We start from the raw sequence: 19,042 nt of genomic DNA, 5'->3' as shown, positions 1-19,042 counted from the left end.
TCGGGGCATGCTAACAGTGTTAAAGACTGCGATGGAGCTCCGTATGCCACGGCAAACTGGCTGACACTGACGGCGGTGGTGCACAAATGCTGCGCAGCTAGCGCCATTCGACGGCCAACACCGCGGTTCCTGGTGTGTCCGCTGTGCTGTGCGTGTGATCATTGCTTGTACAGCCCTCTCGCAGTGTCCGGAGCAAGTATGGTGGGTCTGACACACCGGTGTCAATGTGTTCTTTTTTCCATTTCCAGGAGTGTATGAAAAAAAATTTGTCCTACATCAGAGATGTATTGCAAATAAGACCGTATTTAATTGAAAGCTATTATTGCATATTAAAGGCACACATTATTCTGACAGAAAATCAGTTACATTTATGTAGTGCAATCCTTGACGGTAGTAAACGTAATAACAATCTACCTGTAAATGATGAGTCAGTGTAAGTGAAACCATGTTGAAATCATTGCAATGTTTCGATTTGATTCTAACTTTGGAGAGTAATAAAGACAAGGCAGTTTCGAGTTAGCTTACATGAAGTCTTCTTTGAGGTTGCCTGAGAATATGGACCTGCAGTTTCCACTTGACAAATGTAATTGTAAAACCAGTAGCTGTAAGCGCTACTGTAAATGGGAGAGTTTTCATCTCACTGAGAATTCACCCATTAACGAAAACTAGCAATAATATGTTTGAAATACATATGCCCATTTTACTGTAGTTATAATTATCACAGCCAATGAGTAACTTTTTTCACTATAGTCACTACAGAGACATTACCATGCATGCCAGTACACATGATTTGCTGGACATTTCCCAATTCAGAAAATATTATTAGATTCATTTGATATGTTAAACAACATCAATTAATTCTAAAGTATATGTGTTAAAGCTATTGTAGAAACCTTCACACATCTAAGTGTCATCTCACTTATTAGTGTATGAGAAAATTTTCCAATTACTCATAAAACTGTGGCAATAGCACCAAAAATATTATATCTTTTACAAATAAGAGAATTCTTTTATCAGTTTCACATTTCATTTCATTAAATATTTTAATATACAAAGTAAACAACTAATTACTGATAAAATTATTCAAATAGGTGCATAAAAAATCCACTCACCAAGCAGTAACAGAACAAACACATAAAAGACTGTTGTGGTTGGCAAGCTTTTGGAGTCAGTGGCTCCTTCTTCAGGCAGTAAGGTTGAAGGGGAAGGAAGAAAGGTGAAGGAAAAGGACTGGAGAGGTCTAGGAAAAGGGTTAGGTTTTGGGAAAGTCACACAGTACTGTGGGTCAGGTGAGACTTACCATATGGGTCTTCTCATCCCATACGGAAAGTCTCCCATGACCTGCGATTATGGATGACCGTACGGGATGAGAAGGCCCTGTATGGTAAGTCTCCCCTGACCCATTGTTCTGGGTCACTTTCCTGAAATCTAACCCTTTTCCTAGCCATCTCCAGTCCTTTTCCTTCACCCTTCTTCTTTCCCCTTCAACCCTACTGCCTGAAGAAGGAGCCACTAGCTCCGAAAGCTTACCAGTCACAACAGTCTTTTATGTGTGTATTCTGCCACCACTTGGTGAGTAGATTTTTTTATCTATCCAATTGAATAAAGTAAACAATCAGAAATTTGTGATATTTTCCAAGACATTGCAATGTTATATAAAAATTATTTATTTTAGGTCACTGGACAGCAGTACAGATCAACAAACACTTGACCTGAAACGTCAGCTTCAGGTAATTGAACAGGAGGCTGCAATTCTGAGAACACGAACACAAGCCCTAGAAACTGAAAATGAAAAGCTTACAGCTGAAAACAAGAAATTGCAGCTTGTCAGAGCTACTAAGAAAACTATAAATAGTATTGCCACTGATGAAACGTCTGATAGAGCAGTAGAATTAAAGGAAAGAATAGCAGATTTGGAAAGGCAACTTGAAGAAGCAAACAAAAAGGTACTGTCTTATTTATTAAGTGCTTTAAAAGGTCATTTTCTTAATGCTTAACACAAAAAAACTCTTATGCTTTATTTATGGTTTGAATATGTCTTTTCCTTTCTCTAAGAACTTTTCTATTAATAAATGGAGAAAGTTTCCTTTTTATTTCTATGTCCAGCATGGTACCCCATGCAGTTTTGTTGCATTATGGAGAAATAATGGATTAGTATGCATTAACTTTAATAAATTTTCTTGATATATACAGTGATGTGTGTTCTAGTATTCAAATACAATCAATCTTAGTGATTGGTGTGCTTGTGTGCATTATGTGTGTAAAAAGCACTGAAAGAGCAAAACATACTAATTGAAGTCAGTACAGAAGCAAAGAAGAACCTTAAAGGAATGAAATAATTGTGGGGTGTGTAATGATTTACAGCTGTGTTGCACTTAAAATGCAGGCAAAACCTAGTGTAACAATCTTCATTCATAAATGTTGAAAATCAAGTATTGAAAACTATTACTTCATTACGGAGAAGCTTGTATCTATGGGAAAATAAGTACGTTACCTAACTACATTAGGCACCTATGAGTGTAGAGAGGATAAGGAAGAAAGAAAGGAAAAAACTTCCATCAACTACTTCAATGGCAAATTGATAAAATTAATTTACAGACTCTAATCATATGTGGCAGTTTCCAAAAGGCTCAGGTAACAGGTAAATTAAACAGTGAAAAGTCCAGGTTGGAATATAAACAGTTATGAAAAGAATAGATTGCACTTTAGAGCAAAGCTTTCATCAGAAAAGAAAACATACACAGCTACAAAAGCGGGTGTACCTAAGGCACATGTGACCACTATCTCTGGTAGCTCTGGGCAGACTGCAGCTGTCGCATTCAACAGAAGCAGCAGTCTGTAGTGAGGCAGGGAAGGCAGGGGGATAGCAAGGTGCAGGTTGGGGGAGAGAAGAGTGCTGTCAAGCAGAGAATGCTGGGCCCAGAAGATGGCAGGACAAAGCTTCCAGATGCAGTGTTGTGAGGCTGGGGAGGGGGAGAAAGGGAGGGAGGGGGGGCAGTAAAGAGGAGCAGAGAAGGGTGAGTGAATTGGGAGGAGGTGATAGGAAAGAGGGGGGCAGAAACTGTTGGTTGGAAGGTGTGGAGACAGTAAGATTGAGACCGGAGAATGTGTTGTAAGGATGTAAAGCAGGTGAAAATTACCGAACTATCAGTTTAATAATTCACAGCTGCAAAATACTAACTTGAATTCCTTACAGATGAATGGAAAAACTGGTAGAAGCCGACCTCGAGGAAGATCAGTTTGAATTCTGTAGAAATGTTGGAACACGTGAGGCAATACTGACCCTACGACTTATCTTAGAAGATAGATTAAGGAAAGGCAAGCCTATGTTTCTAGCACTCGTAGACTTAGAGAAAGCGTTTGACTATGTTGACTGGAATACTCTGTTTCAAATACTGAAGGTGGCAGGGGTAAAATATAGGGAGAGTGAAAGGCTATTTACAGTTTGTACAGAAAACAGATGGCAGTTATAAGAGTCAAAGGGCATGAAAGGGAAACAGTGGTTGGGAAGGGAGTGAGACAGGGTTATAGCCTATCCCCGATGTTATTCAACCTGTATATTGAGCATGCGGTAAAGAAAACAAAAGAAAAAATTGGAGTAGGAATTAATATCCTTGGAGAAGAAATAAAAACTTTCTGATTTGCCAATGACATTGTAATTCTATCAGAGACAGCAAAGGACCTAGAACAGCAACTGAACAGAATGGACAGTGTCTTGAAAGGGGGATATAACATGAACATCAACAAAAGCAAAACAAGGATAATGGAATGTAGTCAAATTAAGTCGGATGATGCTGAGGGAATTAGATTAGGAAATGAGACACTTTAAGTAGTAGATGAGTTTTGGGGACCAAATAACTCATGATGGTCGAAGTACAGAGGATATAAAACGTAGACTGGCAATGGCAAGGAAAGCGTTTCTGAAGAAGAGAAATTTGTTAACATCGAGTATAGATTTAAGTGTCAGGAAGTCGTTTCTGAAAGTATTTGTATGGAGTGTAGCCATGTATGGAAGTGAAACATGGACAATAGTTTGGACAAGAAGAGAATAGAAGCTTTCGAAATGTGGTGATACAGAAGAATGCTGAAGATTAGATGGGTAGATCACATAACTAATAAGGAGGTATTGAATAGAATTGAGGAGAAGAGAAATTGACCAGGAGAAGGGATGGCATCAAGGGATCACCAATTTAGTATTGAAAGGCAACACGAAGGGTAAAAATCGTAGAGGGAGACCAAGAGATGAATACACTAAGCAGATTCAGAAGAATGTAGTTTGCAGTAGGTACTGGCAGATGAAGAAGCTCACACAGGATAGAGTAGCATGGAGGGCTGCATCAAACCAGTCTCTGTAATGAAGACCACAACAACCACCTCCCCACCTTCCTCCTCCTCTGTCTGACAGATGTGGGGGGGGGGGGGGGGGCAGAGAAGAGGAGCAGAGAGACCAAAAGACTGGTGGGTGCATCGGCAGAGAGCAGCACACAATGAGGGTGAGAGAACAAGATTGGGTGGTTGTGATAGGTAAGGGGGGGGGGGCAGAAACCACCCTCTCACCAAGTCCATCTCCTCCTCCCTCCTCTTCCTTCCTCCTAACACCACCACCATATTCATCTCCTCCTGCCCACCTCTCCCTATCCATCTCCTTGTCCCCTTCTTTCCCTGATCACATCCTCCTCCCACTCTCCCCTTCCATCTCACCCTGCCCCTTCCTCTTTCCTTCTCTCCCTCTGTTTTAGTCTCCTGCTGTCCCCTCTCCCTATCCATTTCCTCTTCCTCCTCTTTCTGACTCCCATCCTGCTCCCTCCCTCTGGCTACTTCCTCCTGCTACCCTGTCTCTCTGCCCCTCCACTATCTCAAACTTCCCTAGCTGTGTCAATCCACATGTGTATGCTGCCCTGCAAAACAGGTTGATGAAGTAAGCTGACACTATTCTAACACAACACATCCAGCATGGTAGACAGCCTACATATCAGTACCTGGAAAACTGTTTTGTGACCCCGACATATAGGCTGACCTGTAAAGCAGATTGATTAGGCCGGCCAATACTACTCCCACACTTCTCACCTGTCATGCAGGGCAGTCTATGGCAGGTGTTAAAAAACGCATTTCACCATATCTCCACTCCTATTGTTATAAACCCCACTGTGCTGATACTTGTGTGAGCTGCTGTTTCTGTGCCAAATGTAGCTGAAGTCAATCCCATGGTATGGAAGGATATTATGGACATACACATATACAATCTGCTTTATACACTGCTGGAAAAAATTAGTACATCTGGAAACATAACATCAATTTGATTTGATGATGGCATACATTATGTGGGAGATACTAGATATACTGGTAAGGGTTTCAGCATTGTCTACCAACAGATAGCATATTGGCATAATTACCAGAGCTCCATCTTTATCTACCCTTGAATAGGGAATGCTCACAGCCAGAAGGCTCAGAGTAGTGCTAACATGTAAAGAAAGGAGGCAACCAAGCCACTTAGATCCAATCGTGGTTCCTACAGCCAATGGTGCAAGTTTGAAAGGGGTCAGATTGTAGCCTCCCAAGTGGCAGGAGATCCTTTCAGAGAATTGCCGCATAAGTGGCGTAACATGTGCAACAGTTCTGGTATCAGTGGTCATGTGAACATTCTCACATCCATGGACAAGGTTCTAGACATTCACGCAACAAAAATGCCTGACAGGACTGTTGTATTTAAGGGCAGCAGTGGCAGACTGTACAGCTGCCACAGAACAGATAAGATGGCTTGTGAGTCCAGCTGTATCAACATGAACTGTTGCAAACTGGTTAATAGACTGGCACTATGTGCACCCACAACTCTAATCCATTTTCCACTCACACCACAGTATTAACATGCACAACTGGACTGGTGCTACCAGAGGATCACATGATAGATGGAATGTCGTCTGTGGTCTTCAGTGATGAAAGCAGATTCTGCTTGTATGCAGGTGATGGTTGTTTGTGCATACAATGTAGACCTGGTGAAAGCTGTCTAATAGACTGCATTTGCCCAAGAGGCCCACCCCAGGCCTTATGGTCTGGGTTGCTATAAGCTACAACTCTTGTTCACCTTTGATGTTTCTGGAGGGGATGCTAAAGCTGAGCTCGGTATGTGCTGTTCTTGGAACAGGAAGGTGGTGTGTTGTTTCAACAGGATAATGCTCATCCCCACACTGCCCTTAAAGCTCAATGTGCTCTGCAAGATGGGAGGCAACTTCTCTTGCCAGCACAATCTCTAGGCTTGTCTCCAATGGAGCACATGTGGGATATAGTGATAAGCAATCCATATGACTTGTCAGCCAACAACTCTTACAGAACTACATGAACAGGTTGAGCTGACATGGAATAACATATCCCAGGACAGTATTCACCATCTTTACGATTGACTGGATGCCAGAGTCAGTGCCTGGAAGCTACGTATGTACTAATACGGTGTTTCAGCATGAATCAATACCTGGTATCTCGGAATTGATCTGTAAATGTAATCATTTCATGTACACCATTTGCACTGTTGCAACAATAAATCTTGAGTGAATTGGAAACCTGTGAAAGGATGCACTAGTTTCCTTCCGGCAGTGTTTATAGAGAGATTAATTACTCATTGACATTTATGTAATATACATGCATCCACCCTCCGTCGCATGGAATCCCTGATGCAGCCCTGGAGAAAGACGTATTGTATCACAGACGTCCACAAAACGAGCACGAAGATTCTCTACATTTGGTACCAGTGTTGCGTAGACAAGAGCTTTCAAATGCCCCCATAAATGAAAGTCAAGAGGGTTGAGGTCAGGAGAGCGTGGAGGCCATGGAATTGGTCCGCCTCTACCATTCCATCGGTCACCAAATCTGTTGTTGAGAAGCGTACGAACACTTCGACTGAAATTTGTAGGAGTTCCATCGTGCATGAACCACATGTTGTGTTGTACTTGTAAAGGCACATGTTCTAGCAGCACAGGTAGAGTATCCCTTATGAAATCATGATAACGTGCTCCATTGAGCATAGGTGGAAGAACATGGGGCCCAATCAAGACATCACCAACAATGCCTGCCCAAACCTTCACAGAAAATCTGTGTTGATTACGTGATTGCACAATTGCGTGCGGATTCTCCTCAGCCCACACATGTTGATTGTGAAAATTTACAATTTGATTGGAATGAAGCCTCATCCGTAAAGAGAACATTTGCACTGAAATGAGGATTGCCACATTGTTGGATGAGCCATTCGCAGAAGTGTACCTGTGGAGGCCAATCAGCTGCTGATAGTGCCTGCTCACGCTGTACATGGTACGGAAACAACTGGTTCTCCCGTAGCACTCTCCATACAGTGATGTGGTCAATGTTACCTAGTACAGCAGCAACTTCTCTGACGCTGCCATTAGGGTTATCGTCAACTGCATAAAGAATTGCCTCATCCATTACAGGTGTCCTCATCGTTCTAGGTCTTCCCCGGTCACGAGTCATAGGCTGGAATGTTCCGTGCTCCCTAAGATGCCGATCAATTGCTTCGAACGTCTTCCTGTCAGGACACCTTCGTTCTGGAAATCTGTCTCGATACAAACGTACCGCGCCACGGCTATTGCCCCGTGCTAATCCATACATCAAATGGGCGTCTGCCAACTCCGCATTTGTAGACATTGCACTGACTGCAAAACCACGTTCGTGATGAACACTAACCTTTTGATGCTACGTACTGATGTGCTTGATGCTAGTACTGTAGAGCAAAGAGTCGCATGTCAACACAAGCACCGAAGTCAACATTACCTTCCTTCAATTGGGCCAACTGCTGGTGAATCAAGGAAGTACATTACATACTGACGAAACTAAAATGAGCTCTAACATGGAAATTAAGCATTTCCGGACACATGTCCACATAACATATTTTCTTTATTTGTGTGTGAGGAATGTTTTCTGAAAGTTTGTCCGTACCTTTTTGTAACACCCTGTATATGGCAGCTAGAATTTCACCTATAAAATTATGAACTGCAGTAAGAAAGATACTGTAAGAATAGATGTGGTCCAAAAGGATCAATCTGTGAAGTCCTATGAAGAGTTATGGTACAAGAAGAGGAAGACCTAACAAAAGATGAAGACAAGTTGAACCAATTACCAGAGAAAAGCTTTAGAAATTAAAAAAAAAATGAAAACCAGAGTAACTATTGGAGCAGATAAAATAAATGCAGAGTTATTAAAATATGGAATCGTGATATTAATCTATGCTGCCCAACAAGTATATTACCTGAAACATAAAAGACACTGGAAGTAATATATCTGTTTAAGAAAGATAACCATGAAGTGTGTAAAAAATATGGAGTTTCATTTTAACTCATTATGTAAGCTGTTGTTATGGTCTTCAGTGATAAGACTGATTTGATGAAGCTGCCCATGCTAGTCTGTCTTGTGCAAGCCTATTTGTCTCTGCATAATTACCACAGACTCTATCCATGTAAACCTACTTACTGTATTCAAGTCATGGTCTTTATCTACAGTTCTTATTATGTAAGTTGTATGTAAAAATAATAAGCAACAACTTAAAATTAATTTCAGTATTCTCACTGATGAGAAAAAAGAGTGGATTTAAGACAGAAATTTCAGCTATCAGTTACTTATTTATTTTGCAGTAAGAGAGAGAAGATGAGAATTCAAAATACTGCACAGCTTCAGTGAATTAAAAGAACAGCATCACGAGACCACCAGAAGCTGTTGTAATGTGTACTCATTCATGAATGACCATTTTCAGTCAAGTGACCTGTCTCAATCAAGTGATTAGCTTCAAATCATAGATAGCATTACATTAGGTTAAAGGAAGGTTGGTTGCTGTTGAGTACATAACTGCAACTGATATATACTTCTGTACTTTTCACTGAGGAACCTTGCTGTGACCTGATGTAAAGCTATTCTTGACTTGGAGGTGGTTGCTTGACTAAAACTGATTATCCACAAAGAAATGCACATTACAGCAGCTTCTGGTGGTTTCATGATTCTATTCTTTAGATGAGAATTCAACTTACAAGCAAACGTATCTTTCACAGGCTTTGTATTAAAAGCAGTTGACACTGTAAAGAGCAATAATGGATATCACAGCACGTCAATAAAAGCCATAAAAGTCTATAAAATGCTATGTAAGGAATCATTTAATTCAGGACTAATGAAATTTTTAAGAAATGAAAGAGTGTGATGGGGTCTCCAATAACACACACACACTCCACCATCATCATTCTCTTCGTCACCATTGTCAGCCATTTGGCATTGGTTTGGCATAGTTTCCTAAGGCCACCTTGAAACTTCTCTCTACATTATTGTCTTTAGCTTCCATGTTGCCCCTGCATAATGTGACCGGAGCCATAAGAAGCACCTCTTGAATGTAAACTAAGTAAATACCACAACACCTGGTATGAATACATACAGAGATGTTAAGAAAATTATCATTCTTATTATTTTATATCAGTTGTTAGATAGGACCTAACGTTTGGGGTGCTGAGAAGGCATCTCTCCTCAGATAATCTGACCTACAGAAAAAATCCTCAGAGCTATGATGAAAGCAAATGACAGGCTGTCATGCAAACCATCAAAGGCTTCATCTTATTGCCAATCCCTTTTCTGTTTATATATGAAATACTTGTCTTTGGGCTAAAATCCACACAGCTTTTCAATTGAAATTTTTGTACACATTCTTATGAAAGAAAGCATATATTTTTCTAATATTGTCCATTTTAAAGACCAGAAGTAGCAGTTGTGAAAATAATTAATGTCATTATCATCGTCATATTTTTTTAAATTTTTTTGTTTTGTGTACTTTTTAAGTGCATATTTATATAGGATTAATACAAACAGCCAGATAATAGGAGCTTGACATCCAAAATATGTTGCTGAGCATTATGTTTATTACATTAGTTGCTCTGACAAAGTGATGAAGTAAATTGCAACAGCAATGGGTACAGAGCAGTACCTCACACAGAGCATTTGCAAATGTTTGGTGCCTTTTCTTATCATTTGTGTATTTTAATTGCTCTTAAAATTACTGTAGCTTTTTGACACTAAATTGCCCAAATAATGCAGTACTTGATGATGGTTATAAAGTATGGTATCCAAGAACTATGCAGCCTTGTCAGCATGTACATAGAAGAGAGTAGCCTATCTTAACATCACCGAAGTACAGGGTGTCCTTAATTAAAGTTCCAGTTTCAAAATGCTGTAGAAAAACAACCAATGCTCAGAATGACATCGAATTTGTACTGCATGTTATTGACACATGGGTAAATGTCATGGCACAGAAAAAGTTAGCAAAAACTTGATCAATAGATGCTGCTGTAACTGTCACAATATGTACACAGACAGTTGCGGCACAAGCCTGTTCCTTGGACTGCGTCTGAGATGCCCATGAAGGATCATGCACTGCTGGTAAAGTTCTTTTACAATAACGATGCTGTATGCCAGTAGCCCTGCAGGAGTTCTGGGCACTCAAGACTAAAAGAAAAGGGTCCAATGTCTGCTAAGGGTCTGGATAAAATGATTATAAAATTCGAAAAGATAGGTTCTTTTGAAGTGTAATGTGGCACACTGAGGAAAGCATTTGATCCAATGTCTATTGGAGGTATGCCCCCAACACTGCAGCAGGGGTGCACAGGGAATTCCCCAAAAATTAGACATGCCAGTGAGCACAGTGCATGAAATCCTATGAAACATCCTGCAAGGCTATCCACAAAAATCCACCTGTGTTCAGGAGTTGCTTCCTGCTGATTTTCAAGCAATACAAACATTCACTCTGGAATTTCTTACTCATGTGGAAATGGGTGATGGATGGCCATGGAACAGACAATGCCCATTTTCATCCCAAAGATCATGTCAAAATACAGAATTGCAGAATATGAACAATGGAAAATCTACACACACATCATACAGTATCTCTTCATTCTGCAAAGATGACAGGGAGGTGCAAGTTGGCTAGTTGACGGCATTGTTTATCATAGGACAGTATTTTTTGCAGGAAATGAATCCTACAGATGCTGTCATTTGTACCATCACTGGTAAATACTAGGAGAGTCTTTTACACACCAATGTCACTCCAACCCTTCAGCGGTATAGATTTGTGGGTAGTATCATTTTTATACAAGGTGGCACTCATCCACATGTTGCACAGTCAGTGAAGTTACTGCAGCAGAAGCATTTCAGAAATGCTAAGATCGTCATCATCTGCTATTTCCCTACAGCCTGGCCATCCAGATCACCTGATCTTAATCTGTGTGACTTCTGGTTATGGAATTATCTGAAAGAAGTGCTCCAATTATGATTGTAGCTGGACTGAAGGTATGTGTTGTGCAACACATTTGAACGTGACACCTGACTCTGATCTGTTGTGGAACATGCTGTTTCTCGATTTCAAATTGTGACAGAAAACGGTGGACAGCATATTGAACATGTCTTGCACCAATCTCATGACAATTAGAAACAGATGTCATTTTGCTTTTCATGTGGTTTTTGGCCTCAGGACAATTGAAAACCAAAGTTTCCCATCTGATGCGGTACGGTGTTGACTTGCTTACACAACTTACAGTGCCAAAGCTGTTGACTGCCAAACTTGTGCAGCCATGTACCATGTACATTGAAAAGTATGGATGGTGTATTGCTCAAGAGAGAGCGACCGGTGGAGAGAGAGAGAGAGGGGGGGGGAGACAGAGAGAGAGAGAGAGAGAGAGAGAGAGAGAGAGAGAGAGAGAGAATAACATGTAGTGAGGTCTTGACATTCAGTAGAAATATTTGAAAGTTTGTCTTAAAAGTATTGTAAATTTATAAGGCCCTCTCTAATTCCACTTATTTCATAGGTTAAAGAACTCCAAACAAAGATTGATGAGCAAGAAGATGAGAAAAAGACCACTGAACCAAAAAAGAAAACTGTTAGTCCAGAAGTTTCAAAACTCAGGAAAGAGGTGAAGGCAAAGACTGAAGAACTGGAGAAGTTAAAGACTAATTTTACAAAGGTATGTAAAATTTTGCTACATTTCCATTCATAATTACAAAATTACTCAGTTTGCCAGTTGTTCATCTGATTGTAGACTGAATTTAATCCTGGTATCTTTGCTGTTTACACTTCTGATTTAAACTGATGCAAAATATCGAAATATTGGGACCTGCCAGTGGTCACATTACTAGTTGGATCATGATACCGTGTGATGGAGAGTATCTCACAATGAACATCATTTCCCATAGTGATAGTAAGGATTTGACTACTAAACTTCACTGATTCACAAAATCAGTTAAGGGAATGGCTGATAAATGGCTTTTAATTTAGTTTCTCATTTTTAGAGATACCCTGTTTTGTTGCTTATACCTATGAACAATTCGGTAAAAAAAAAATGTTGAACCAGAATGAAGTATTCTACTTTGTATTGCTAAATTGACTTCATGAAAGAATATCTAAAAGATCAGATGGAAAAGAGAAGGCATCCATTTGCTCTCAATTTTAAATAAAGTTTTGATAGTTTATCTACATTTCATACGTAGAAGTGTACAGGCTAATATCAACCATACACAAAGTTTACATAATGCATTTTTACCTCTGCAAACTAAAAAACTTCATACTATGCTTTACTTAATTTGGTGTAACACAGTAACTATGATCAATAATGAAAAGAAACTCAGTCGTTTATCGAGTGAAGGTATCAAACTGTAAGATGCACAAAAATCAATTTTTTTCACATAATAATTTTCTTAAAATCAGATCATAAGTATTTCATAGTTGCCAGATTGCTGTCTCTTAGCACATTGAGAGGAATAATATGAAATAAAAATAAAGATATGAATTTAAAAAATAATAAAAAAACAATGTATGTTGGTAGTAGTGGGATTTGAGTCCGAGTTCACAAATTTCCAGTCTATTCACTAAACCACTCATGCATGTTGCCATTATGATAGCGGCTGCTCTAAATTCCTCATATTCTACATGTGCACAATGCTTTACAGGCAGTGTTCAAAGAAAAGTACTGACCTAGTGCTGTGAGCAACATAGCACCCTCAATGCTGGCAAGGATGAAGTCACATCAGAGCATGCATGTATCCCTTCTCTGCATTGATTGTGGAGTGGTTGATTGTAATTTCAGCACTTGACACTGGTTTCTGGTTATCACACTGAGAGCACTCAAAAGAAAAAAAAAGGCATAATTTTAGTGCAATTTCCTGCCTGCTTCAGAAGAGAAATGGTATAATTTTAGTGTGATATTTACAGATTTACAGATTAGCATATGGTCACTGGCCATCACTGCTGAAATACCTAAACATCTTACAGAGAATCAGTAAGCGTACTTCTTTGATTATTTGCTGATTTGGAGTCTTGGTCATTTTGTGGCAATTTACTGTAAGATAGAGACACCTCTGATCATTCCTGTTGTCCTTTGTTTATATTTGATGTTCCTGGCCACAAACATCCTTTATGGTAGTCTAGCAATATACTGTTATTGGTGACTGAAGCATGAGTGACAAAGGGTAAATGATAGATTCCAATAAAATGCTTTGGACCATAAGCATTCCGTCTTCAGTGGCCCATCGGGACCATCCGACCGCCAAGTCATCCTCAGGTGAGGATGCGGATAGGAGGGGTGTGTGGTCAGCACACCACTCTCCCAGTCATTGAGATGGTTTTCTTTGACCAATGCAGCTACTATTCGGTCGAGTAGCTCCTCAATTGGCATCATGAGGCTGAGTGCACCCCGAAAAATGGCAACAGCACATGGTGGCCTGGATGGTCACCCATCCAAGTTCCGGCCACGTCCGACAGCGCTTAACTTAGGTGACCTCACGGGAGCTGGTGTATTCACTGTGGCAAGGCCATTGCCCTTGGGCCATAAGAATTTGTTCTAAGTTAGGTGATTATGAAATATTACTCAGGTTTTGTGTGAAAACCTTTGCAGTGTTGATGCCATCTCATGGTGTCATTTCATAAAACATCTTCTTACTTTGACAACTGATTGTATATATTTTGTGGGTGAAATTAGAAATATATAGTCCAGGGAATTTTGTGTGATGTCAGAATTTATAGATATGTTTTTATGTAACTGGCATAAATAAGAAGTAGCAACAATGAAAACTGTGGTAGATTAATTATTTCCCTCAGGCAAATTTGTATGAGAATCATTCAGTGAAGTGTTCCTATTTTTAACACTCTGTGTTAAGATGACGGACCCACAGAGACATAATTCATTCAGTGTTTTAATAGTATGTGTTTTCCCATAGGCAGATAAATTACCACAAAGATACATTTATCTTCTTCATTTGCTTCTTCTTGTGGAAATGTTTCACTTAGAACCACATGAAATCAATACTTGATGTGTCTACAGAAACTTTCCTGGCATAGTAACTGATAATGATGTGTGATGAGAAAGATAGTTCACCTGCCTCTCACTATTGGAGCTGTGTCTTATAGAAATCAATTAAAACCAGACTGGCAAATAAGATTATAAACAGAGACGAGAGCTATTCTTTAAGTAAAACTTGGAGTCTTGTGTTACCTGATATTAAAAAACAATGATCTATAACTCATCCTGAAAAGGTACATTCTGTATAGTGATTATTGATTGTTTTTGCCATGTTTCACCATTGGGGTACTGTAACTTTACTTTGCATTCTAGGACACCAGCAACAAATCTTTTTGCAGCCACTGTTACTTCTCAGTGGCATATAAAAGAGCTGCTGAAACTTCCTGGCAGATTAAAACTGTGTGCCAGACCAAGATTCGAACTCAGGACCTTTGCCTTTTGCGGGCAAGTGCTCTACCATCTGAGCTACACAAGCACGACTCATGACCCATCCTCACAGCTTTAATTCCAGCAGTACTTCATCGCCTACTTTCCAAACTTCACACAAGCTCTTCTTCAAACCTTGCAGAACTAGCACTCCTGGAAGAAATTGCAGAGACATGGCTTAGCCACAGTCTGGGGAATGTTTCCAGAATGAAATTTTCACTCTGCAGCAGAGTGTGTGCTGATATGAAACTTTCTGGCAGATTAAAACTGTGTTCCAGACTGAGACTCAGATCCGGGACCTTTGCCTTTTGCAGGCAAGTGCTCTACCATCTGAGCTACCCAAACATGACTTGAGACCTTTCCTCACAGCTTTAATTTAATTCTGCCAGTATCTTGTCTACTACCGTCCAGACTACACAGAAGATCTTCTGTGAACCTTGCAGAGCTAGCACTCCTGGAAGAAAGAATGTTGTGGAGACATGGCTTAGCCAGTCTGGGGGATGTTTCCAGAATGAAATTTTCATTTTGCAGCAGAGTGTGCACTGATATGAAACTTGTCCACGAAAAGCAAAGGTCCCAAGTTTGAGTCTTGGTGTGCACACAGTTTTAATCTGCCAGGAAGTTTCATATCAGCACACACTCCACTGCAGACTGAAAGTTTCATTCTGAAAAGAGCTGCTGTTCACTCTATGTATCAGCTCCTGCGAGATTTAACAAACAGCATCCTGCCCCGAAGTTGGTGGGTAGGTAGATCCCTGAAATTTTGTGTCAAGATGATAGTATCATCTAGCGCCGGACCCAACAAGAATATTATCATAAAATTGACAGTTATTGGCCTTCCATTTAGCAATTTTTTTTTTCAAATACAGTAAGTGAGTGTGTTTTGTTTCCTCTATCCATGTCTAACTTTGTCCACCCTGATAGCTGAGTGGTCAGTGTGACGGATTGCCATCCTACAGGCCCGCGTTCGATTCCCGTCTGGGTCAGAGATTTTCTCCCCTCAGGGACTGGGCATTGTGTTGTCTTCATCATCATTTCATCCTCATCCAGCACGCAGGTCACCCAATGTGGCATCGCATGTAATAAGACCTGCACCAAGGCTGCTGGACCTGCCCCGCGAGGGACCTCCCGGCCAATGACTCCAAACGCTCCTTTCCATGTCTAGATTTGGTCCCTTTCTTTTATTCCTCAGAACCTCAGATCTGCATGATTTGTATGATTGGCTTCCTGTATTGTAAATTTAGTGACCCAGTGAAGCTAATTCCTTAAGATAGGACACATCTTGAACCCTCAAGGAATTGTAATGGAGAGAAGTGTGTGTGTGTGTGTGTGTGTGTGTGTGTGTGTGTGTGTGTGTGTGTGTGCGTGTGTGTGTGACCAAGGCGTGATTGCAGTGAGTGGCTTCAGATGTATGGAGGTTTCAGTAGTTATACAAAAATGAAGAGGCTTGCACAGGATACACTAGTGCTGAGAGCTGCATCAAACTTGTCGGTGTATTGAGTCAACAACAACAATCCTTTAAGGTTTTTTCCAGTTGTCCTTACAAATTGGGCCTAGTAATTTGACATTTCAAGGACGTGTGAATCTGATGCATTGGGCTGTTTGAGTCCATTCACTTAATATGTCCCCTGAGTTGAATTCTTCATATATGCACTCAAACCATGATTTTTATGGATGGGTATCTGTGGTTTAGAGCAATGTCTTCTATTAATAATCAAAATGCATCTCATGTTCAAACTCCACCACTTTTTACATTTGAATAGAAATTATCAGCAGTGGCAGCCGAAGACTTGTCAAGGAGAGCAGAGGAGTGGACAAAGGTTCAGGGCACTCTTTGCCCTTGGGTTGGGAAACTGCCACCTAAATGTGGAAGTATCAACAATGATAAGCAGCATGCGGATGCAGAAGGCAATGGAAACCACTGCATTAAGGATGCGAATAATGTGTATCCACAGGACATTTGCCTGTAATTGAAAAAAGTGTCATGATGATCTCTCCATTGGCAAAAGATTCTGGAGTAGTCCCCCATTTCGATCTCTGGAATGGGACTGTGAAAGAAGGGGGGGAGTGACCATGAGATAAAGATTGAATAACCAATGAAAGGATAACATTCTTTGAATCGGAACATAGAATGCTAGGAGTTTGAAAGTGGTAGGGAAGTTAGAAACCCTGAAAAGGGAAATGCTAAGGCTCAATGTAGATATAGTGGGGGTCTGTGAAGTGAAATGGAATGGTAAGCAGACAAGGATTTCTGGTCAGGCCCAAGCCACCCCCGTCCTCCCCCTAATAATTTAAGAAAATTATTAGTTATATTTTGCTTTGTAAAATCAGAAAATTATGTTGGAAGTTTTTATTTTCCTTGTTTGAAGATAGTTACCTTTTAAAATACTTTCAGTAATGGATTAAAACAAATAATTATTATGGTAGTAAGCAGGTTAACTGAAAATGAGTGGTATGAATCATGGTAGTGTTACGATGCTGCGGGCACACTTAGAATTGTTCCCTGTGCACGTGCCTTCGGGTAAAGTCTGGCGCCGGTGGGCCAACACTGAGGGCACAGTGACTTCAAAAGGACTGGAGCAGAAGCACCTGGAGCCCTCCGCCTCACGTTGCCTTGATGCTTTGGGACATGGCTATATAAAGCCCACCCTGCTGTCGCAGCCATTCAGTGTGGATAGTTTCATTCAGTGCATGCTGCAGATGTGTTTAGTGTTCCGATTTTAGTGTCTAGTAGACTATTTTATATGACCATATTTTATTCGTTTACTTTAGTCACTTAGTGTAGTGTGAATTAAGTTTGGAATGGATAAATCTGTTACCAAAAAGGCACGCTTGGAAGTTGATGATACTGCAAGTCAACTCCAACAATTATTGTGTTATCAATTGCCTCGTCGTCTTTGTGCGAGAATCGTTCAAAGCTGAAACCTGGACAATCCGGTAAGGAAAGAGCATTTCAGAAGTCTTGGTTGATCAAATATACATGGCTAGAGTATGAAGCATCTACCGAAGAAGTTTTTTGCAAAACCTGCAAAGAGGCAAATGCAAAAAATCTATTACAGTTTTCTTCAAAAAAAAAGAAATGCATTTACTTCTATAGGGTTTTCTAACTGGAAAAAGACTTTAGAAAAATTCCTTCTTCATGAAAATACATTTACGCATAAAGAAGGTGTTCTGAAACTAAATTCTGTCGCTAACCGAAGTGTGGCCTCACAATTGAATGAACAGTTAGATAGTGATAGGAAGAAAGGCTGTTTAGGTCTCGAGACAATTTTACTACTGTGCAATTTCTATGCCAACAGGAACTAGCAATTAGAGGGCATGAATTGTAAATGCAATTTTTTTTCAATTGTTGCAACTCCGAATGATGTACCTGAGTTTAAAGATTGGTTAGGGCATTCGGGGTATAAGTGGACGTCCCATGATATTCAAAATGAGATCATTGATCTATTAGGAAAATCTTTGTTGGGAAAGGTATTGGCTTCAATCAAGAAGACAGAACATTTTTCCATTATGGCCGATGAAACAAGCGATTCTTTGATTCACGAACAAGTGTCATTTTGTATTTGAACTGTTGATGATTCCTTAAGGATCAACGAAGATTTTATTGGCTTATATGAGACGCCCAACACTGAATCACAAACTCTGTTTAGTATTTTAAAAGACGTTTTTGCTCATCTTGATTTGTCAGTGGATAACTCAAAAGGACAGTCCTATGGTGTTGCCTCAAATATGAGAGGTAAGTTCAAAAGACTAAAAAAAAGTTAGTTTTGGATATACAACCAAAAGCTCGTTACGTGCACTGCACTGCTCACAGTTTAGACTTGGCATCTATAGACAGTCTCTGCTATCTTACGTATATGAGGGATATTATAGCTCTAGCCAAGGACTTAATAAACACTGTAAGGGAATCCAACAAAAGCATGGGACTTTTCAGAAGCATATGCTGTGATAGTGCCAATGACCAAGCTGTTCTACAGCCCCTTTGCCTAACTCTATCGACTGTGCGAGCTTCTAGTGTCTTGAAAATATTGAAGAACTTGAGTTTTTTGAAACATTTTCTGCAGAGGACAAAACAGAGGCAGGTTACAAGTGTGCAGGTTACCTTTAGTGAATGTTACAATTCAGGATTTAATTGTGTAGGCTTTCGTGGCCAGAGTCAGTTGACATAAAAGTTTTCTGGGTTTGGTACCACGTCATAATGTAAAAACTACTGGTGCTATAGAAAAGCCAACGTTTCAGCCACGATTGCAGCGACCTTCTTCTGGGTCTAAGAAGGCTGCTGTAATCATGGCCAA

The 19,042-nt window shown here is 40.2% G+C and overlaps 1 protein-coding gene across 9 annotated transcripts in view; it reads left to right on the top strand.

Annotated features, from left to right (window-relative positions):
* LOC126336343 (trichohyalin) overlaps positions 1–19,042 on the top strand; it is a 415,368-nt gene that overhangs the window by 268,453 nt on the left and 127,873 nt on the right. For all 9 annotated transcript variants that reach the window (XM_049999914.1, XM_049999913.1, XM_049999908.1 and 6 more), the window contains 2 exons: positions 1,676–1,946; positions 11,835–11,990. In XM_049999914.1, the coding sequence (XP_049855871.1) occupies positions 1,676–1,946; positions 11,835–11,990 (427 nt within the window). The remainder of the gene's footprint in view (positions 1–1,675; positions 1,947–11,834; positions 11,991–19,042) is intronic.

This window comes from Schistocerca gregaria, chromosome 2 (assembly GCF_023897955.1).
Source record: "Schistocerca gregaria isolate iqSchGreg1 chromosome 2, iqSchGreg1.2, whole genome shotgun sequence".
Classification (NCBI taxonomy): Eukaryota; Metazoa; Arthropoda; class Insecta; order Orthoptera; family Acrididae; genus Schistocerca; species Schistocerca gregaria.
This window is presented reverse-complemented; position numbering and strand designations above follow the sequence as displayed.